General features: G+C 33.7%; 2 protein-coding genes across 8 annotated transcripts; both read left to right on the top strand.

Moving 5' to 3' along the window:
• The first annotated feature begins 657 nt into the window (after window positions 1-657).
• On the top strand, window positions 658-13,953 carry LOC123715767. 4 transcript variants are annotated; one of them, XM_045671042.1, is made up of 14 exons: window positions 658-1,058; window positions 1,238-1,408; window positions 2,373-2,666; window positions 3,383-4,116; window positions 4,399-4,576; window positions 5,815-5,872; window positions 5,965-7,139; window positions 7,720-7,826; window positions 8,393-8,707; window positions 9,183-9,361; window positions 9,806-10,010; window positions 11,963-12,146; window positions 12,688-12,861; window positions 13,164-13,953. In XM_045671042.1, exons 2-14 carry the CDS (start codon window positions 1,322-1,324, stop codon window positions 13,326-13,328), a joined length of 3,855 nt encoding a protein of 1,284 aa, XP_045526998.1. In that variant the 5' UTR covers window positions 658-1,058; window positions 1,238-1,321; the 3' UTR covers window positions 13,329-13,953. The 4 variants fall into 4 exon arrangements, with proteins under 4 accessions (XP_045526998.1, XP_045526996.1, XP_045526997.1 ...); XM_045671040.1 differs by having other exon boundaries at window positions 9,794-10,010; XM_045671041.1 differs by having other exon boundaries at window positions 658-1,408; window positions 9,794-10,010.
• LOC123715768 lies at window positions 13,950-21,812 on the top strand. Of its 4 annotated transcripts, none has more exons than XM_045671046.1 (9): window positions 13,950-14,509; window positions 15,657-15,958; window positions 16,345-17,078; window positions 17,365-17,542; window positions 18,027-18,084; window positions 18,177-19,354; window positions 20,520-20,617; window positions 21,224-21,562; window positions 21,640-21,812. In XM_045671046.1, the coding sequence occupies exons 2-9, from the start codon at window positions 15,713-15,715 to the stop codon at window positions 21,767-21,769; spliced, it is 2,961 nt and encodes a 986-aa protein (XP_045527002.1). In that variant the 5' UTR covers window positions 13,950-14,509; window positions 15,657-15,712; the 3' UTR covers window positions 21,770-21,812. The 4 variants fall into 4 exon arrangements, with proteins under 4 accessions (XP_045527002.1, XP_045527000.1, XP_045527001.1 ...); XM_045671044.1 differs by having other exon boundaries at window positions 13,950-14,795; XM_045671045.1 differs by having other exon boundaries at window positions 13,950-14,799.
• Window positions 21,813-23,498: the final 1,686 nt, after the last annotated feature.

Here is a 23,498-nt window from a genome sequence, read left to right as displayed (position 1 = left end):
CTTTGATTTGATTGACTTTGATGGATGGGGCTTGTCATGCCATGAGATTCCGGTAGACCTATAGATTTAAGGATTAGACTCCAAAGATATAATGTCGAGTGTGACTGTGACTCGTATGTGAAAAACATAATGGACTCTGGATTTGACAAACCAGTGTGGAAATTATCGCTTAGTCGCGACTTTGATGGGAACATTTAGGAACGAGACTGTTAATGTAAGAATTATCTACCTTCAAATTCAATTGCAAAACTCTCAAATTTTGCAATATCAAGTATTGTCTCTTCGGATTTCACTGAGATTTTATCTATGTTGTCTAGAAATATAACATTTACAAAATATCCCAAAATAAATCATTTTGCATTATTAATAAAGCCGCTATAATAGCGGCTTCGCTAGTCTTTATTTTTTACTCAATCGATCTATTTGAAGCATTATTACATATTAATATAGGGTAATAACAAAATCAAACATTTCTGAACGCACTACTGGCTGAGGACCTATTATTAATCATCTACCCATAGATCTGACTGACATCGTCGACCGAGTGAAGGTACAGATACCGGCAAACTTCCTGAGCATTAAACATGGGAGTGGGGGAAAGTTTGCCGCATCGTACACATACAAACACACTAACGTCACCTGATTTATCAATCACGCGATCGACACGTCACTCTCTGGCGCCACCTCGTACCTAAAAATCGTTTCTGCGCAGGCAAGGGACTTTTGTTCAAGATGTTTTATTTTTTGTAATGGCAATAGTTTTAATTCTTTATGCCAGTTTCAATTTAAAGGTTGGGAAATTAATCACACGCGAAAAAAATAAACAAAGACATCAAAAGGAAACAAAGGAATAAGCTAGTTAGAAACAAAATCTGTATATAAACATACATCTTAATATTATTATTGGTTATGACAGAAGATAATACATTATAATACAATAAAGGATAAAGCAAAAAGCAGGAGATTTTAGTAGGAATCGGAATATGTAGTAATTATATGGAATACAGAAAGGAGGTGCGGTCATATTGGGAACAAGAGAAGGTTCAAGATGTTTGCCGGTATCTGTATACTATATGCCTTCAAAATTGACATTGCATGCTCTTGAATTAAGCGGTTGCTCAATATTTTCTCCTTTTCTAACTGTTAAAAAAAAGAGAGATAAAAAATGTGTCAGTTGTAAGCAAGCATGCCGTACATTTTCAATGAATTGGTTTAATAAAGAACTTTCTTGTTATAGGTATCTTCCATCATATAATATTTTGTTTTGTGACGATTTTCACTATGTGACTTGATTTGTGTATGTTTTCAAATTAATTAAAAAATGGATAATGATGGAAGGAAATGTAGAAAAACGAAACTTGTTCCACGTGAAATAAATGAATCCGACGAAGAAATTTTTGCATTGCAGGTAGTACCTCCATCTTGCTTAAAAAGTTATGTAGGTAATTCGAAAGCGTAATCCATCTTTTAAGCAAATTTTTGATTATCATAATTAAATTGTTTATTGATTTCTGTGTAAAGTTAATACAACATTTATTATGCATATTTGTAGGTACATGTTGGTTATTGATTTTTTATGCTTACCTACCTACCCTTTTTTTCATTTACAGATTACGTAATACATTTATATCAATGATTGTTTTTTTAGCATTTTATAGTAAATGTATTGTTTTTTAAACAGTTGCAAATTGGTATGATGGTATGCAATTAATAAAGATTGTTGCAATGCTGGAAATTTTAAGTAATAAAATAGACATCTAATTTTTTAACAAAATAAACAATGCTATACAATTTATTAAACAATTATTTTATTTATGACGCAATTTGTTTAGGTACCCTCTCCAATTAAACTTTCGATGAATATAGACTCACAGAAAATACTTTTCTTTCTATACAAATGTTTAGTGACAATACTGTTCCAATCTCTAGGTATATTAAGCAAGTATTAATAAATAATTTGGGTTAAATTGTCTAAACTTAACGGTTTTAACTTAGGATTTATTATGAAATATTGCTTGCAGTATGTACCTGCAACATTTAATTAAGTTTAGAGTAACTTATTTATTAAACAATAATTTCAAAATACTATTATTTGAAAAGTAGAATCTTATTATTAGTCTAATAAAATTCTAAAGCATTAACATATTTCAATACATGTTTGAAGTGGTCTGGGTAAATAGTAATAAGTCACTAGCAGAATTCTAATTTTGTAATCACCTTAAAGGTTCATATTTATTCATCATATGTTATAATTTCATAATTTAAATTTTATAATTTATTTGTACTAAAATTACCAAATATGTTTATAATATCAGAAATATAGAAAGTTTTGTACTTATACCTGTGTTTTCATTTTTGTTTTTATTTTTCAGAGTGTTGTGGAGAATACATTAGCAAGAATTAAAAGACCATGTAAAAAAGCCCTACCTGCTGTAGCTGTTGCTACACAATCTATTCAAACTACCACAAATACCATTCAGAAAATAAATCCAGACCGAAGTAATATTATGCCTATGAATTTTGATATTAAGATAGAAGTAGAGAAATTTGACGAGATTGCAATAGAAAAACAGCATGAAATAATAAGTTGGAGGGAAATAGTGAAAAAATCAACTGAAGTTTATCTTCAATCCAATAAAATTTGGGATAAAATACTACATGGACAGGTAAGCTTTAAAGAAGTTAATAATTTAGTTTTGTTATATAAGTCCTTAATCAAACAGTTTTGTCAGTAGTTTAAATAGCTATTTGATAGTCTTCATAGGTGGCACAATTAACCCGGAGTGCCTAAGTTTGGTTTAAAAATAATAATTGTTTTTAGATTTGAAGGCCTTGAGCTAATCATGTCATGTGACTTAAATATGTTTCTTACAAGTTCGTTTTCTGTAGTTTAACAAAAAATTATTTGTTATTTGTAATCAATTATTATTGTATCATTTATTTACTTTACTTTCTTCAAGATGTTTCTTAATTGTCATCTATATAGATTATATAAAACAAATGCAAATTTACTTTTAAACAATATTATATTATATGGCATATAGTATAAATTCTGAAAGGCCGCAAGTGCCCTTCTGGCAATGTGAGTTACTATGGGCGGCGGTATCACCTAACATCAGATTAACCTCCTGCCCATATGGCATATGCCTCGTATGACATTAAAAAAAAATTGGTTTCGCAGAAGGCAAAGCACTTAATCTCCTTCATTAAACTTATCCTTATGTCACACACATTATTATTCTAACTAAAATAAAGCTGTTCTTTCTATATATTGACAGTACAAGCTACAATTCGTAATTAAGATACAGTTTGGCATAAATGCCTGTACTTAACTAACACCACTAACATATCTGTTTCTTTATTTTCTTTGATACCTTCTCAGGTCCTCAACACATGCAAACCGAACGTAAAAGTATTACTAAAAACGCCCCATGAGAAACTTTTAGACCGAGCATTCACACGATGGTGCGATTGGGCCTCCCTCACAGAGGAGCCCAAAGATCCGCCGTTATTCTACAAATGCTACATCTGCGATATGGCGTGGTGGCACTTGGCCCACTTCCGCGACCACATACGAACCCACGAGCCTTCGAGACTCCGAGTCGTTCTAGAAATGAATGACTACGTTGAGTGCAATATTGTCGCTTACTACAGCAAATCGGGGAACAAGTACATCGGGAATATAGAAGGAAAATGCTGGAAATGCGGCGAAAATGCGTTTGAACATACGAAACTGAAGAACTGTGTCGGATGTAAGAAACGGTTCTACACGTGCAGCAAGCTACGCCAACACCAATGGTACTGCCAGGAGTTCAAAAAGGCACACCTAGAACTTTTCGCGTCAGCTGAGAGGATATTTAAGTGTCACCTGTGTCGGTTTTATTTTTTCAAACAGGAGGACAGTATAGAACATATGATATTACGGCATTCTGTGCGGTCCGATGTGCCCATACCGGGCTGTGCTGTTTGTGAGAAGTGCAAGGAACTGATGGCATATGAAGATGATCATGTATGTGAATCTAAAAGGTATGTTAAGACGTGTGGTGCGTGCAAGAAAAGAGTCACCGAAAGCAGTGCTGCAGTCCATCAAATTGAAGGGAACGTCACATGCTCTGTGTAAGTTGTTTTGTTATTGCTTCAACATTATAAATAAACTAAAAGTACAGAAAATACCTTGGTGCCTGAAGGACTACACCACAGTACAAAATATGTGGTGGTATACATAAACCCCTTCAAAACTCCCCCCCTCAAAAAAGTCCCTATTCCCAGTTACTCCCAGTTCTCAAATCAGAACTAGAACGTACGAGAACTGGCAATGAACTACACGCCATAGAAATTAAATTAGCATTTATTTAAGCGCAAAGTAAAAAACTTGCATTAAGCTTTTTTGTGTTTCAGATGCAAAGTGAAAATAGTAAAGAGTTGTTCAATACATCTCCACGCACTTCGTCATACGAAGAACTATGGATTGGCCTATAAGTGCCTTACCTGTAATTTTTTTATAATCTTTGACTTGGAGCAGATTCAAAAACACAAAATGTTTTATCATTCCAATCGTGATTTTGATTATGATCTTGTAAGTATTCATTTTTCATTACTTTAATACCGTAGAACAGTGCGTGCCTAGTGGCATCAGGGAATCGTGAGGAAGCTTAGACTTTAGACCCAAGTCGACGGCGTGTTACAGTCACAGAAATCTGAAGACCAGATCTAAATATTGCAGCGTCACTGTAGTTTTTCATTCGGTATTTTTCTAAATACAAAATTAAGACAAATTGTGACATAACAATATAATAAAATATTTTACGTGGTTTTGGGTTCAATTGACAGTAAAATAATTGTTTCCTTAGTCCATTGGTTAGCAGGAGCTGATCAAAAATTACCTGTGAAGCAGGCAATTCCCATCCTTTGGATTCCCTCCATTGGAGTATGTTGGTATTCATATTGTATTTACACAACCTTTAGTGCAAATCACATTAATTTTAATTTGCTAATATTGTTACGAAGACGGGTCGACTGCAATGTTTCTAGATTTTTCCACTAGTTAGAGAACTTTTCAGCAAGCTGTAATACGATTTCTGACCGTTTCAGGAGAGGGTCAATCACATATTAGAAAATTGTAATTTTCATAATGTTACCCTAGTTTTCAGGAAGCTGAAACCTTTTTTCAGTCGGTTTCAGAACATGTGTAGTCGAGTAGTGCAGTTTTCAGGAGACCCGTTTTCAGGCGTTTTCAGGCCTAGTTATACCCCTTTGGTGAAGGAATATTCTAGACCGAACTTTCTAGGTGTGAGACAAGGACGAAATGATACGAGAGAGAGAGAGAGAAGATCAGAACTTTCTCGAAACTAGACGAGCACTCTAGAACGCCGTACGACAAGGACGGAGCAACGTGCGAAAGAGACAAAGAGTGCGAACGTTCTAGAATTGTGCAATCGCTACTCAGTAGCAAGCCCGCCTAGAAAGTTCTCGATTATTGTTTAGAATTATTCCCAGGGATATATAAGCGAGCCGAAACGCGACTAGTCAGTTTTGAATGCGATAACAAGAGCGAAACACCGAAGCGATAAAGTGCGAATAAAGTGAATATAAGTGATAAAGTACTGTGTGAAGTGTGCATAAGTGAAGTAATTAGTGACTGTGTTTTTGTGTGCTATTAGTGAATCTCTGCAATTAATTTTGTGCCCATAAATTCCTCAATGATTTATCAAGAAATAAACCCTTGAATAAATTCACGTCATTTTCTATCCGATCCCCTAGCTCGTAACAATATATTCATGTGGTGTGTCCTTAGTAAATTATTTTTGATTTCAGATTTCCGTCCCAAAAACCATAGTAGATAGACTAAAATCGACGCCAACCAAGCATGATTGTGAGTATTCTTGTAAAACATACATTTTACCATATAATAAATCATATTATTTCCTTCCTGTTTCTATCCATAATTCAAACTTAATTTTACAGCACCGGTGGAACAAAGTCAAATAAATAATTTCCTATTGTCTCATGATACTCAAGATATTTTAAATGAGAGAGATGATGATGATGTCATCATTGTTGATAATATACCTGAAGTTATTGTTATCCCATCTGATGACGCACCTAACGATGATCTCCCTTGCGTCATTGCTAATATTAAATCTGAACCACTTGAAAATGAAATACAAATATCTAAAACAAAACCTCCTGTTACACCACAAAATGATTTCGAATGTAAAACGATGGTAATCCATATACCTAAAGATGGAAACAGAATTAATGATGAAAAAGTATTAGGTATTGATGAAATTAAAAAGGAACCTAATAGTGAAGTGAATGTTGCCGTGGCATCTACACTTGGAATTATAAATACACACACTATGACGACAAATTTAAATAAAGTTAATACACATAGATCGCAGTATGTACATGGTAAAGAAACATCAAACACGCAAACTCTAAAAGCGACTCCGGAAGAAATCACAAAGTCAACGATTTATATTAAGAAATCAATGGATATAACTTATAAAGAAATGGAATCCATGAAAAAATATATAAATCACTCCAGTACAAATGAGAGAGAAGTCGATATAGAAAGAATGCTACCTTTGGCGTTTGTGAAAACGAAGTCTTCGAAAAGCCCTGTAGTGATACAGAAGATGCAAAAACCGAGAAAAATAAAAAAGTTAAGACAGTATAAACCTAAGATTAAACAGACGCTGCTAACCGATGTTTCACTAAATTCAGAATCAGATGTTAAAATTGAAGTTATAAAAAGTGTAGACGTGATGGAGAAAGCGAAACTAATAACAGTCGACCTAAGTGATACACAATTGAAAAAACAGAATCGAGAAGAAGATAGACCGATAGACATATCTCAAAATTTAGAAAAAATTACTGCAAAAGAATCGCAACTATCAGAACCGCTAAAGGTAGAGAAATTAGTAGAGACAGTTGTCGAAATCGATATCCCATGGGACACTGTTCCAATAAAGGAAGAAGCGGATCCGGAAATGGATTTAAAACTATCGGATATCAGAAGGATATATCATATCGATGTTAATGTTGGTGAAAACGAGATTGAAGTTAAGCGAGAAATTAATGAATTCGATCTAACCGGACAAAGCGAGAATTGGCACCAAGACAGCTCTGCTTATAATGTAAGTAATAATAACTCAACACTATGTCAATTAATACAACACCAATGACAAACGTACCAAAAATAACAGAATAAATATAAATATATTTAATCTGTAAAACACGATCGTAGACATATTTTCTTCAAATGTCAAAACCTTTAACTAAATATTTGTTTCCAACACAATATGCATAATCTACATAGTAATTAGTACAATGTACAGGGATTTTGTAATAATAGGAATATTTAGTAAATACAGTTTATTCTGAGAAGACTTCTCGTTAAATAATTCGGAAGTAATATCATTCTTTGCGTTCCAAAATACGTATTCTAATAGTAATAATAACTAAAATGCAAAACACATACAAAATGAAAACTAATTTAAATAGTTTGGTCCTTATGACAGTGTTAGTGCAGTGTCCCTTTTATGCTGGCATGCTGGCTTGTCCGAGGGAGTTCATACTGGGCTAATATGTCCACACAAGTAGCATCCCATACCAAAGCCCATCCCATCCGCCCGCTGGATTCTAGCCATGCCTATTGACTCCAAAATCGCTGGAACATTGCAAACCGGAAATTTAGTTGAATCTTATAAATTTCAGTCGCAACATTCGAGTGATGAGTTTGAGAATGATTTGATCACCATATCTCCGAATGTAACTTTAAATACTGATGATGAAAGTAACCGAACACAGAGGAATAAGGGAAAGTGAGTTATATATTATATTGTTTATAAGGATTATAAATGAAATTTTCTTAAACAAGTCCGCTTACAATCTAAATGTACATAATTGTTTAGTTTAAATGTAATATAGAGTTTCAGTGGGCTGGGCTGTGAGAAATATTCTTACTCCCGAAAGTCCTAAATGGATTGGATTTTGAATCGCAACCTAAATTACTTTAATTTAAAAAAGCCAGTGGCGCTACCTTTTTAGTTCTCGGCCTCAGATTTCTGTATTTGATTCATGATCATTTGTCAATCTATCAGATCAGGTGATCAGCTTCCTGTGTCTTGAATTTTTGGGCAAGCCGGTTTCCTCACGAAGTTTTCCTTCATCGTTCTAGCAAGTGTTCAATGTACATATAGACAGAAGGTGCATTAGTGCACAGCCAGGGATCGAACCTACTACCTCATGGTGAAAGTCGCACGCTAAAGGCCATCACTGCTTCAAATGACTTAAATAAAAAACACTAAAAGGGACGGGACAAACTAAACCGTCGCAAGATTTTGTTTATAAAACTCTCACACAAAGACTGTTTACTTTTTTGTTACAGACTATACAGCTGCATTCGCTGTAAGTTCAAAGGCGTGCACAGACTATATAAACAACACAAACGATACGAATGTCAAAAATCTATTCAGCTCTATAATTATCATTGTTCGTTATGTGAAAAAAGTTTTGATTCTATGCAGAAATATCTGTTGCACTTCGAAAAGCACGGCGTGCCGGAGTTGATCTGTCCACAGTGCGGTTACGACGGCATATCCTTGAACTCTTTGTGCGTACACGTGAAGTTGCATATAAAAAGCCTCTTTGTTTCGTATAGATCTTTGTACTCCGAGGACACGATGACGGTGCCAGTTTTAAAGTAAGTCCCTATTATAAGGCTCATCTTAGGTATTGTCCACTGTCGAATATAAAACTGTATGTCCCTGCCCACTGTCGAATATAAAACTGTATGTCCCTGTCCACAGTCGAATATAAAACTGTATGTCCCTGGGTGACCACTGAAGTATCTTAGAACCAATTCTTAAAATACCAGCAACTCAGTAACGAGCCGTCCGGCGTTGAGTTTCTAAGGGTATCCTTTAACATTAGGTGAGCCTCCTTCCCGTTTGCCCCTTGTTCTATATAAATAAAAAACAATTATTACGAGTACAAAAAAAAAACTACAAACAGTGCACAAGTCCAGCTCTCATACTACTGAGATGAGACTTTGGCACTCATCTGTTCATACGCCGTGTACTTTATCTTATATATTAAATCTCCTGTGTATGTGTGTAAACGGCTTGGGCTTGTAAACGGCCGGACACTCCATGACACTAAATCAAGTGACTTTTCAGATGCAAAGTGTGTGATGCTGACGTCACGCGACCAGATTTCATAAAACACTGGGATACGCATCTTGATCTAAATAATTTAAACAAGCGTCTCAAATCATCAGAGTTGTTAGAACCGCATCTGCCCCACGGGTTTCAGTCATTGGACCACGATGACACACCCGACATTAAGAAGGCTTTAAGTAAGATAAACAATACAAAAAATTCTGTATTTCCATTTCATTTATGTCCGCCATTGGAGAATATTTTTTTTATTTATTTTTTTGGCTGACGTTTATAAGTCTGTATTTTCGTTCTAGGGTATTGTAATTAATTTAATTAATTAATAAAATATGTTATTTATAATTGTTGTTCGGATTAACACAAACTGAGTTTCATCATAGGACGTCGAGGAATACGAAGTTCCGTATCACCGTCCGTCGTTCAACCACTGAAGTATTACCTAACCAATTCGACTTAGGGTCCTTAGTGACAAGAGCGTACCAATTCTTAAAAGGCCTGCAAGACGAGCAGTCAGGCATTGAGAGCTCTGTATCACTTAACATCAGGTGAGCCTCTTGCCTGTTTGCTTCGTGTTCTATTAAAAAAAAATTAAATTGTTTGAGTGTCTAAAGCATTTTTTTTAGATTTATTCTTGAACCCGGAAAAATTGATGGATTTGGAGAGAACGAATTTCCGTGAATGTATTTTATGTGCGCGGAATTTTAAGAGACGAAATGACTGCAAGCGTCATTTAATTGAGCACTTTCTTAAAAATGCTTACACAAGCAAGACCCAGTGCAAAGGTTTGAAATGTCAAATTTGTGGGGACGTGTTCGAGAAGATTGATATGTAAGTAGTTTTTTAAGTGAGATCTTATACGCTTAAAGATTATTGATTTTGAGAAAATAACATGGAATATAATAAAGCTACTTTAATTCCATATTGTTAATAATAATAATAATAAAACCACTTAGTGCCATATTGTTAATAATAATAATTAAAACCACTATGATTCCATTTTTGTTAATAATAATAAAGCATTTTAATTCCATACTGTTAATAATAAAAATGCCATTTTAATTCCATATTGTTAATAATAATAAAGCCATTTTAATTCCATATTGTTAATAATAAAGCCATTTTAATTCTATAATGATATTAATAAAGCTACCTTAATTTCAAATTTTTAAAAATTACTTATCAAATGGGTGTTAGTTTTGTTATTATCTCTTAGTCTACGTTGGTTATTGTATTTCCATTACTTCGTGTGTGTATGGACCCCTGTAACTTTCCATTTGGATCTGTTCTTGCTTCCTTCATTCGTTTCTCCAGAAACTTTAACTGTGGTTCTGGTGCTGCCCACGTTTCTTTATCCTGGAGAGACCCGCTTGGATGACTTTGGCGGTCCTTCTTTTATCAGTACACTTTGCCTGCCCATTTCGATTACATGGAACACACACTTTAGTAAATATATTTAATTTGTATTACAAGGTGATATATAGCATTGTCTTTTGTTACCGTGACCACGCACGCTGTAAAGCACGCGAAACGTCGGAAAAAAATTTAAAATTATCTAAATAATTGAAAGTTCATAATAATAATACATAGCTTCAATCTGTTTAAAAAGTGTTTTCTTAAGGTGATATATGTTGTTCAAATGTCAAAACTCAAAACCAAACGTTTTTCAAGGACATGTGTCATTTGGCTTAAAATCTAAAAGTATGTGTGCGTTATATATTTTTTTTCAATTAATTGTCTCTGCACTGTTGATAGAAACATTACGATCTAGCCTAACATAAGATAAATAAGTAATTTAAATTTAAGCAAAACATATAATTTAGCATAGGGAAGTGTCTAATAACACTGTTTACAGTCTTTATTAAGGGGAAGACGCTGTTCTTTTGTACTATTTTTTCACATATATTTTCGTTTAGCACTTAACTACTGACAACTAATTTACATAGAAAACATCACCCGGGAATAGGTCTATTTAATCAAATAAAAATTTGTTTAGAATTCACGTTACGGGTTTGTGTAAGTTGGTTTAAAAGAACACTGACATTGGAGGAGTTTATTTATTTATTTCGTTATCATACAGCTAAAAAAACATGTAAAAACAAACAATTACACTAAAATATAGTCAAAGATCGAATGCATAATATTTACATAAGGAAAAGAACAATAAAAAATATTAAATACATTTAACTACTTAATACCTAATTTGGCTGTGACGTGTGAAGGTGTAAAAATGAGGGTATCTGCGTGAATGCGTGGTTTATTTAAAAATGTATTGAATGCTACTAAATACTTAGATGATGCAATTAAATAATCGTTATATCGCAGCCAACTAGCTTTATAAGCCATTCAATCAACAGCGCCATTTAACTAGCTTGAAAGATAGCTAGTTGATGAAACAGCAGATGACTTGGTTTGACGTTTGTGCTCTAAATATCCTGATAAAAGATTGTGTTCTAATTAAACTGTCACGAAAAACTATTCTGTGGAAGGTTTCACGAACTCCATAGAGACGTCAACAATTCTTCTATTAATGTATTTAAATTGCAATACAAATGCGACTTCCCCGATACAAAAAGTCGTCTCATGAGCTGTGTACTGCGAAATTGTGGGCTAATCGATTGTGAGCAAGTTGCATGGATCTGTTTAGCGCTGCGCCTTAAGTTGTCGTGTTATTTTCCCACGTATTATTTTTTAAATACATTTTCATAAGTATCTGATTGTCCTAGTTTTAACATGTGTGATGCAAAAATAATATAAATTTATAATTAGAGAAAAAATTCCAGGTTCAGGAGCCACATGCGGTTGCATGCCTGTCTCCCAGTATACAAATGCGAAATATGCAATAGAACATTTAGTGATTCCAGTAACTTTTCTAAGCATAAGAAAGTGCACAATTTCCAAATATTGATCTGCGATATTTGCAAGAAGAAATTCAATAATAAAGCCTACCTTGCAAAGCATATAAAGGTATGTGATAAGACAAATGACATAATGACTTTTAATTTATATTTGTAAAGGTCAATAGAAAAAATATTTTATTATAATTTTAGTTAGAGACATTTTGTTATCACTATAATGCGTACGTGCACGTACTTCAACGTACACACTGCCGGTAGAGACCAAACTTTAGCTTTTTTATCATTACTTATTAGAGAGCATGCTCTTTCTCATTAGAGAAGATCCTCGACTAGGCCTACCAGTGACTGGCTCGAAGGCCCCAGTGGCTAATCCAGAAGCTGTATATCCTTCGGTATAACTTCTTAAGCGCGTTTCAAGGAACGATGTCATCACAGTAATTCTTAGCTATTGATAGTAGTATATGTTATGTGGAATACAATAAAAATACTCGCCATCTCCCTCAAAAATGGGTGTCCCCTGGCCGCGATGACTGCCCTCTTGGGCGTCCGGTAGGCTCGTTTAGAGGTTAAAAATTTGAAGGAATTTACTCCCAGTACCTTATTCTACGGCCTTCATTTAAAAATAAATATTATTTACAATACACTTTCAGGACCACGAAAATACCCCCATGATAAAATGTGACAAGTGTAAAAAAACATTCGTGTGTAAATCAGCATACAAAAAACACTACAGGAAAAACCATTCCGTGTATTCGAGGTTTAAATGTCATGAGTGCAGTGAACTTTTTTCTACGACCAGGGACAAATGGGACCATATGTGGAAAGTAAGCATAAGAACTTTTAAACTTTGACTATAATTTTTTAACAGGGACAAACGGGCAGGAGGCTCTTCTCCTGCCCGCCTTTCATGGCCACTCTCAATACCAAAGGGTTCATAAGGCACTTAGTCAAATTGACTCGGAGATACTTCAGTGTTGGAGTTGTGTTGTGTAGGAAAGTGTTCGATGTTATTTATATATGATTACCTTTTAGTAAACATTCTGCAGTTTTAACTTGCAACCTTCACATTAACTATCTTCAAATAAATCATATTTTAACAAAATACAACATAAAACATAATTTCCAGGTACACAGAGAAAGAGAGGTTCAGGCAGACTGCAATTTATGCGATGCAAAATATCGGAAAAAGTCCGATTTGAAACGACATCATGCGTCAGTGCATAAAAGGAAGGCGCCAGATATCACAAATGCCGATAGTGAAGCTGTCATTGTCAAGTCTGAACCAGAGTAGTTTTTTTATATATATATAGGGCAATTTTTCGTTAGGTTAATAATCTGTGGATAAATTTGACATTTAAACACCGATAGTCAAAGAATAATTACTATAGGTACATATTTTTAGTATTGCTCTACATCTGTAGGGTCGTTTGCGTTTAAGATTTTTTCAAAACGGTCAACTTACTAATAGATGAAGTTTGTATAGTATTTTACATGTAATAGTTATATTTTTGACATTCCATAGAACACATTTTATATAAACGACATACATCATAAAATGAATTATTTCCATGAAATATAATTTTTGTTGACATGTTATTTGTTTTATGTTTATCACTTAACAGAGAAAAGACAATTCACATAGCAGTTTGAGCACTAAACATTGTTAGTAAATTATTTAAATTGAGTCCAAAACATTATTAAATCTGAAATACTTCCTTGACAGTTGTAAGGATTTGTGAGACTAGATTTTTGTCACTGTCACGCGTTTGACAGCTGGAGACATCTCGTTCTATTCTCTATGAACCTAAAAATCATATATTGAGCATTACTGCAATTTTTATTGTGAAAAATTCTGTTTTTTGAAATTGATATTTTTGTAATTTCTCTGCGTGTTATTTTCTCAAATATAATGTATTTACCAATAGCATTTTTATTTAACAATTTGACTGTGACTCTTAGATCTAAGACTGCCCAACTCCACCTGTGCACCAAGTAAGTTAACTTCGAGATATTGAATAATTTATTAAACAGCCTCTGTGCTTACCAATCTCAAGGCATTATTTTGTGTACAGGATGTGTAAATCTTAATGATTGGCAGAATGGTGAATCTTTTTGCAATAATAGGAGATCTTTATATGTGTCTCCCTACCCAATACTAAGCATGTATGACGCAACTTATTAAAAAAAATGTATAAACTTATGAACTGTTGGCCTAGTGTATTTGGTTGGATTCTTGCTAAAACATGTACAAATTTAATTAAGAAAACACTCATTTTATTCACTTTTACCTACCCTACCATCTTCATTTCACTCATTAAAAAAGTATGTAGATCTACGATCTTTTCCTATACAATTGTTACTACAATTTACGTGGAATTTTCTAATCTGGCCTACGTAATTTTCAAAATCCGAGTTGGCAACACTGCACGGGACCTCGTCCACCGGGCACCGACTACCGAGTGAAGGACGAAGGTATATATATATATACTATATTATGCCGTCAAAATTGACATTATGTGCTCTTGATTAATCATTAAGCGATATTTCAAATTTCAATATTTTATCTTACTGTTAAAAACAAGAGAAACAAAAATTGTGTTAGTTTTAGAACGCGTGCCGTACATTTTCAATGAACCGATATAATATAATAATTCACTATATGAATTGATTTGTGTGTTTCCAAATGAACTAAAAATTGAAAAATGATGGAAGAAAATGTAGATAAACGAAGCTTGCTCCACCTTACTTAAAAAGTTATGTAGGTAATTCAAAAATGTAATCCATTATTGTACCAAATTTTTGATTATCATTGTTAAATTGTTTATCTATGTAGGGTTTTTAAAACATTTGTTGTGCATATTTGTTGTTTATTGATTTTTATGGTTACCTATCTACCTTATTTTTTGTTTACAGATTTTGTAATATGTTTATATTAATAGATTGTTTAAGGGACTTTATAGTAAATGTATAGTTTTTTATGTTGTATGATGTATGCAATGAATAAAGAATGTTGCAATTCTGGAAATTTTATTTAAAAATAGACAATTTATTGAATAATACAATATTTAAATCTGTTTCGGTCCCCTCTCCAATAAAACTTATGTTTAATATAGAAACAGAAAATGATTATCTTGCCATACAAATGTTGAATGATATATTTGCTGCACAAATGTACCAATCTCTAGGTATATGAAGAAAGTAATAATAAATTTTTAATTATTATTATGGGTTGAATTGTCTAAACTTACTATTAAATTTGTTTAAACTTGACAAACCCACAAAGAGTTATAATATGCATACTCAAGTTTTTAGTTTATCTATATATGCACTATGTACACTGGCTTAATACCTGGCAGTGTGTATCCTCAACATCTTAGTTATTAAAGTTTTTACACTAACTTAATTTATATAATAAAACTATTATAATTTCAAATTATGAATAATAAGCATATTTTAATAAATGTTTGAAGTGGTCTGGATGAATAGTATTTAGTCACTAGCAATGTTTATGAATCTTGGCCTTGGATCGTTGATTTAATCTTAAACTTCTTTGATAGTAATCTTAAAGTTTCATTTTGAAAAAAAAATTATTCACTTATAAATTCACATGTGATTTCAGGTCTTTTATATTTTTTAGAGTGTTGTGGAGAGTAGATGAGCAAGAATTAAAAGGCCATGCAAAAAAGCACTACAATAGCTATTGCTACTCGATCAATTCAAACAAACACAAATTCCATTCAGGAAGTAATTCCAGTCCAAAGTAATAATATGAATTTTGACATTAAGGTAGAAGTAGACAATGTTGGTGAGAATGCAAAAGAGAAACAGACTGAAACAAGAAGTTGGAGGGAAATAGTGAAAAAATCTACTGAAATTTATCTTCAATCCAATAATATTTGTGATAAAATACTACATGGACATGTAAGCTTTAATAAAATTAATTATTTAGTTTTAAAGTCTCCATAGGTGGCACAAATAACCTGGATTGCCTGAGTGATTCCGAAATAATAATTGTTTATACATTTGAAGACACTGAGCTAATCAAGTCAAATGACTTGTATATGTCTCTTAAAAGTTGTTATCTGGATTTTTCATTTCTTTTGGTAGTTAAAATATGCTCATTTGGCAGGAAATCAATTTTCTTCATATATCTTAAACTTAGGTCACACACATTATTATTGTCCCTTAAATTAAGCTGTTTATTGACAGTACAAGCTACAATTCGTAATTCAGATATAGTTTCTTATTAAATGCCTGATCTTGCCACTAACATATTTGTTTCTTTATTCTCTTTGATAACTTTTCAGGTCCTCAACACATGCAAACCGAACGTAAAAGTATTACTAAAAACGCCCCATGAGAAACTTTTAGACCGAGCATTCACACGATGGTGCGATTGGGCCTCCCTCACAGAGGAGCCCAAAGATCCGCCGTTATTCTACAAATGCTACATCTGCGATATGGCGTGGTGGCACTTGGCCCACTTCCGCGACCACATACGAACCCACGAGCCTTCGAGACTCCGAGTCGTTCTAGAAATGAATGACTACGTTGAGTGCAATATTGTCGCTTACTACAGCAAATCGGGGAACAAGTACATCGGGAATATAGAAGGAAAATGCTGGAAATGCGGCGAAAATGCGTTTGAACATACGAAACTGAAGAACTGTGTCGGATGTAAGAAACGGTTCTACACGTGCAGCAAGCTACGCCAACACCAATGGTACTGCCAGGAGTTCAAAAAGCCGCACCTAGACCTCTTCGCATCAGCTGAGAGGATATTTAAATGTCACCTGTGTCGATTTTATTTTTTCAAACAGAAGGACAGTATAGAACACATGATATTACGGCATTCTGTGCGGTCCGATGTACCCATACCAGGTTATGCTGTTTGTGAGAAGTGCAAGGCCCTGATGGCATATGAAGATGATCACGTATGTAAATCTAAAGGATATGTTAAGACGTGTGGTGCGTGCAAGAAAAGAGTCACCGAAAGCAGTGCTGCAGTCCATCAAATAGAATGGAACCTTACCTGCTGTGTGTAAGATATTGCTTCAAGATTATAAATAAACTAAAAGTACAGAAAACACTAAAATACCTTGGTGCCTGAAGGACTATACCACAGTACAAAATATGTGGTAGTATACATAAACCCCTTCAAAACTCCCCCCTCAAAAAAAAGTCCCTATTCCTAGTTACTCCCAGTTCTCAAATCAGAAATAGAACGTACTAGAACTGGCAATGAACTACCCGCGATAGTAATTAAATTAGCATTTATTTAAAGGCAAAGTAAAAAACATTATGCATTAAGCTTTGTCTTTTTTCAGATGCAAAGTGAAAATAGTAAAGAGTTGTTCAATACATCTCCACGCACTTCGTCATACGAAGAACTATGGATTGGCGTATAAGTGCCTCACCTGTAATTTTTTTATAATCTTTGACTTGGAACAGATTCAAAAACACAAAATTTTATATCATTCCAATCGCGATTTTGATTATGATCTTGTAAGTATTCATTTTTCATTACTTTAATACGGCAGAAGAGTAAACGACTTCAGGAAAGACATCGTGGAAAAGCTGGCATGCTTAGAGCCGACGATGTGTGTTTGGCGGAGGAGGGAGATCACCTATTAGAAACAGATACAAAATTTAAAGCCTAGAACTGAAAGGTTGTATTGCCATTGGTTGTTGAAATAACAAAAAACTTATTTAAGATTTCAAATATAATCATTCAATTAACCAACACCACGTATAATATTTACGTGGTTTTGGGTTCGAGTGCCGGTTAAATAATTGTATCCTTAGTCCATTGGTCAGCAGGAATAGTTAGCTGATGAAAAATTACCTGTAAAACAGACCCATTCAATTCCCTATTGGATGATTTTAGTATTTATATTTTATACGGCCTGCAGCTTAATTCACATACATTGTATTTTGCTTATATATTCATATGCTGTATGATTATTGATAAAAATATTTTTGATTTCAGATTTCCGTCCCAAAAACCATAGTAGATAGGTTAAAGTCAACGACAACTAAATATTATTGTGAGTATTATTGTAAAACATAAAATTTACCGTATTTTAAATCATTGTATCCTTCCTGTTTCTATCCATTGCAAAACATCATAATTTTACAGCACCGGTTGATAAACAAAGTCAAATAAATACTTTCCTACTGTCTCATGATACTCAAGATATGGTGAATGATAGAGATGATGATGATGCCATCATTGTTGATAATGTACCTGTAGTTATTGTTATCCCATCTGATGACGCACCTAACGATGATCTCCCTTGCGTCATTGCTAATATTAAATCTGAACCACTTGAAAATGAAATACAAATATCTAAAACAAAACCTACTGTTACACCACAAAATGATTTCGAATGTAAAACGATGGTAAATCAAATACCTAAAGATGGAAACAGAATTAATGATGAAAAAGTATTAGGTATTGATGAAATTAAAAAGGAACCTAATAGTGAAGTGAATGTTGCCGTGGCATCTACACTTGGAATTATAAATACACACACTATGACGACAAATTTAAATAAAGTTAATACACATAGAACGCAGTATGTACATGGTAAAGAAACATCAAACACGCAAACTCTAAAAGCGACTCCGGAAGAAATCACAAAGTCAACGATTAATATTAAGAAATCAATGGATATTACTTATAAAGAAATGGAATCCATGAAAAAATATATAAATCACTCCAGTACAAATGAGAGAGAAGTCGATATAGAAAGAATGCTACCTTTGGCGTTTGTGAAAACGAAGTCTTCGAAAAGCCCTGTAGTGATACAGAAGATGCAAAAACCGAGAAAAATAAAAAAGTTAAGACAGTACAAACCTAAGATTAAACAGACTCTGCTAACCGATGTTTCACTAAATTCAGAATCAGATGTTAAAATTGAAGTTATAAAAAGTGTAGACGTGATGGAGAAAGCGAAACTAATAACAGTCGACCTAAGTGATACACAATTGAAAAAACAGAATCGAGAAGAAGATAGACCGGTAGACATATCTCAAAATTTAGAAACAATTACTCCAAAAGAATCGCAACTATCAGAACCGCTAAAGGTAGAGAAATTAGTAGAGACAGTTGTCGAAATCGATATCCCATGGGACACTGTTCCAATAAAGGAAGAAGCGGATCCGGAAATGGATTTAAAACTATCGGATATCAGAAGGATATATCATATAGATGTTAATGTTGGTGAAAACGAGATTGCAGTTAAGCGAGAAATTAATGAATTCGATCTAACCGGACAAAGCGAGAATTGGCACCAAGACAGCTCTGCTTATAATGTAAGTAATAATGACTAAATACTCTAACACCAATAGACAAATGTCACGCGTACCAAAAATAACTGAATGTACACTTTAGCAAATATATTTATTATGTATAACAAGATCATATATTTTCTTCAAATGACAAAACAAGTCCTTTATACTATTTATATATAATATTTAGTATATTGATTTACCTCTTTACTATAATCATCTGAGCACTTGAACCCCACGAGTCACTACTACAAGCAGTGGCGTAACTATACCATCTGGGGCCGGTGGCATTTTGCCAGCCCTGCCACCCTATATACGCTACTGTATCTCAAGTTAATAAAGTATATATCTCACGTTGATAAAGTTTATATCTCAAGTTATTAAAGTTTATATCTCATGTTACTAAAGTTTATATTTCAAGTTTATAAAGTTTTGATTCCATGTAAATAAAGTTTATTGTTCAATTTAATAAAGTTTATTGCTCAAGTAAATAAAATTTATTGCTCAATTTAATAAAGTTTACATCTCAACAGTGGCGTAACTATACCATCTGGGGCCCGTGGCAATTTCTTTTGACTTTTTCTATAAGTAAAAATCGACACGTTGTACTCAGTGTAATTTTAATAAACTTCGAGATTTTCAGCGTACTCACCGTATACACGTAGGAAATGTCCCACTAATGACACAATAATAACTCCTTTCTTAGGCGAGAGGGAATGGTTTGTAGGCGCTAGCCCAATGCGTATTATATTCATCCATAGAACATAATATCTCAATGCATTAATCATCTATTCGCTAGCGTTTTGGTGAAGGAAACGTGAGGAAACCTGCTTACAATAAAAAATATAAAAAAGCTCGAGACCTCATGGTCAGGGCCCTCTTGGGTCGGGGCCCCGTGGCATTTTGCCAGCCCTGCCACCCACCTGCCTATTGTTACTCCACTGACTCCACAAGTCTCTAATCAAAGGGAACAAAATTTGGAGGAAAGACTCATTTAAGCCGTTTATTATTTAACCCCTAATCCGCGGCCGCGCCAGCTTTTGTGCTTGTCCGAGGGAGTTCATACTGGGCTAATATGTCCACACAAGTAGGATCCCATACCGAAGCCCATCCCATCCGCCCGCTTGATGGCTGCAAAATGGCTGGAACATTGCTAACCCATAATTGTGTTAATCCTTATAAATTTCAGTCGCATCATTCGAGTGATGACTTTGAGAATAATTTGATCACCATATCTACGAATGTAACTGATGATGAAAGTAACCGAACACAGAGGAATAAGGGAAAGTGAGTTATATATTATATTGTTTATAAGGATTATAAATGAAATTTCCTTAAACAAATCCGCTTACAGTCTAAATGTACATAATTGTTTAGTTTGAATGTAATATACAGTTTCAGTAACAATTTTTATACGTAAACGGCTGTGAGAAATATTCTGACTCTCGAAAGTCCCAAATGGATTGAATTTTGACATTCGGGAGTCATAGTTCGCGCTAAGTAAGAAGTCTGAATCGCTAACTAAATTCCTTAAATTAACAAAAAACTAGTGGACTAGAACTAAAAAACTTTTTTAGTTCAAGGTCACATTCAGATCAGATAGCCTCAGATTTCCGTATCAGTTTCATGATAATTAGGTGATCAGCCTTCTGTGCCTGACACAAGACGTCGACTTTTTCTGTCGAATTAAGGAGGAAGCCTGTCTGTTAGTTGGGTATATATATATATCTATATATATCCAACTAACAGAAAAACACACACGCACACACACATATATATATATATATATATAGTGTTTATGATTGTTCTAAAAATCTAACTAGCAAGTACATTTGTCTCTCTTACGTATTTAAACGTTCAATATTAATATTAATTTATAAATCGCTATTTTAGTGCTATTGAAATGGAAGTCGTTGCAGATGTTCATCAGCATCAGCAACAGGCGCAACAGCAGTCGCAACGAAATATAAAATCACGACCGTATTCAAATGCTGAACGGCAAAGAAGATACAGAGAAAAGAGAAAAGCTGAAAAAATGAATGAATGTACTACATTCAGTCAATCTTGCGATGTTCAGCCTCAGCAAGAACAACCACAACATGATGTTAAAATAAATAAACGAAAATCTCAATCGAATGCAGAACGCCAAAGAAAATATAGAAAATCATTACGTAAACAACAGGAACACAAGAATAATATACCACATACATCCAGTATCGATCGACTGCAAAAGTAATTATTTTATTTTATCACACATATTAATGTTTTAACTGTTAATATATATTTTGCGATGTATGTTACAATTTTAGTGTGGACCAAGCTGAACTTGCACGAAAGCGACATTTAAACAAACAACGACAAAGCCGGTTTAGAGCAAGGCGAAGGTTTGAATCGCCTAGTACATCGCATCAAGCGCAGGCAGAGGGGTTTATTCTGTAATTATAAAATATAAACAATAATAATATTACGTGAAATAACAATTTTGAAGTTAAAACTTTTTTTTATTTATTTATTTATTGTATAAGTGTTCTTAATATAAAGGAAGTTGATGTGGTGGAAACACAAACTGTTCACAGTTTTTCTATCCACCAGGACGTCGAACATAATTAAATCATACATATATATGTGTGTTAATATATCAAACCATTCAAACGATTTAAAATTGCACGTAAAACGTCATAAACAAATCTAAACACTGACGCGCCATAGATAGCCGATGCAAGAAACCTGTTCTTGTCGACAATTCTCATTCACATACAGGGATAAGTTCCTATATTCGAATATTTTTTTTAATGACGAATATAGCATAATTTTTGTTATGCATAATTTATAATTGTTTGACTTATGTAGTATTTTTTTAATTTAAATTTAATATTGTTTCTTGTTATATTAGTAAGAAGTGTAGCTGGTATCGAGTTTATTAAATTTGGAATAATGTAATCTAATGTTTTTTTCCCATATAAATTATTGTATTTGGGTAATAGAAATTCGTTTTTTAATTTTCTACGTGTTGAGTAGTGATAGTGAGTTTTAATTGTTTTGAGATAATTTTCTGTAAAGTAGTTTTCATTTAATAATCCTAGTTGTACTTTCTCGTGTATAGGTATAATTTTGAAAAATGCAAATAGCTTTCTGTAGTCCGCTTTATATTGTGATTTTAATTTTAAGGGAGCAATTGTTTTTAAAATACGTATTTGTATTGCAAATATTTGATTTAGATAAGTTTTGCATGTTCTCCCATAGCTTGTAAGTCCATATGTTATAATGGATTCGGCTAGTGCTTTGTATAATAGTAGCAGAGTTTTAAGTGGTATTTTATTTTTTATTAAAGTGAATTTGGCAAGTATCGCTCTTAGCCTATCACAGACAGAATTAATGTGCATTTTCCAGGACATTCGGTCATCTATTGTAAGCCCCAGGTACTTATGGTTATGAACTAATTCTAAAGCGTTGCAGTTGCAGCTATTGGGGTACGAGTTATAAGAATGTGCACATGTGTGGTTGTGTAAGATTAAGATGGGTGTACGTGAATTTAGATTGTGACTGGATCGGATATGCATGAACTTTGTTTTGTTAGGATTTAGTACAAGTCCTACGTCGTGGGACCATTTAGCCAATGTATCGAAATCAGATTGTAGCTTTGTTTCTGCTTCTTGGATGTTAGGCCCTGCAGCTACTAGGCATGTATCATCTGCAAATTGGAATATCTGACAATACTTTATTATGTTAGGTAATGTGTTAACATAGGTAAGGTAGTGTAAAGGCCCAATGACTGAGCCCTGAGCCGTACCTTCTGTAATAGATATTGGAAAACTTTCTTCGTTGCACACTTTAACACGATAAGTTCTGTCTTGCAGATAGTTTTCACACCACTTGATAGGGTTTCCTCGTACTCCGCAGTCATTTAAGTTCTGTAGGATTACGCTGTGCCTTAATGTGTCGAATGCCTTACTGTAGTCAATTAACACTACTAGAACATGATCTTTTTTATTTAAATGTTTATAAATGTGGTCTGTGAATGCGGATAGCAATTGTGTGGTATTTTTATTTGGTTGGAATCCATATTGTTTGTTAGAAAGAATATTGTGTTTTTTATAATAATTTTGAATTTGTCCACCTATGTATTTTTCTATTATTTTGTTAATTGTTGGCAATATAGTTATTGGAC

Source organism: Pieris brassicae, chromosome 10 (genome assembly GCF_905147105.1).
Source record: "Pieris brassicae chromosome 10, ilPieBrab1.1, whole genome shotgun sequence".
NCBI lineage: Eukaryota > Metazoa > Arthropoda > Insecta > Lepidoptera > Pieridae > Pieris > Pieris brassicae.
This window is presented reverse-complemented; position numbering and strand designations above follow the sequence as displayed.

Excerpts from the sequence above, each read along its gene's own strand:
- LOC123715767 (XM_045671040.1), top strand. The coding sequence starts at position 1,322 with ATGGATAATGATGGAAGGAAATGTAGAAAAACGAAACTTGTTCCACGT. Across the intron at positions 1,409-2,372 it reads AAGAAATTTTTGCATTGCAG|AGTGTTGTGGAGAATACATT; the intron begins GTAGTACCTCCA and ends TTTATTTTTCAG. Across the intron at positions 7,827-8,392 it reads ACACAGAGGAATAAGGGAAA|ACTATACAGCTGCATTCGCT; the intron begins GTGAGTTATATA and ends TTTTTGTTACAG.
- LOC123715768 (XM_045671046.1), top strand. The coding sequence starts at position 15,713 with ATGCAAAAAAGCACTACAATAGCTATTGCTACTCGATCAATTCAAACA. Across the intron at positions 15,959-16,344 it reads ATAAAATACTACATGGACAT|GTCCTCAACACATGCAAACC; the intron begins GTAAGCTTTAAT and ends ATAACTTTTCAG. Across the intron at positions 21,563-21,639 it reads AGTATCGATCGACTGCAAAA|TGTGGACCAAGCTGAACTTG; the intron begins GTAATTATTTTA and ends TTACAATTTTAG.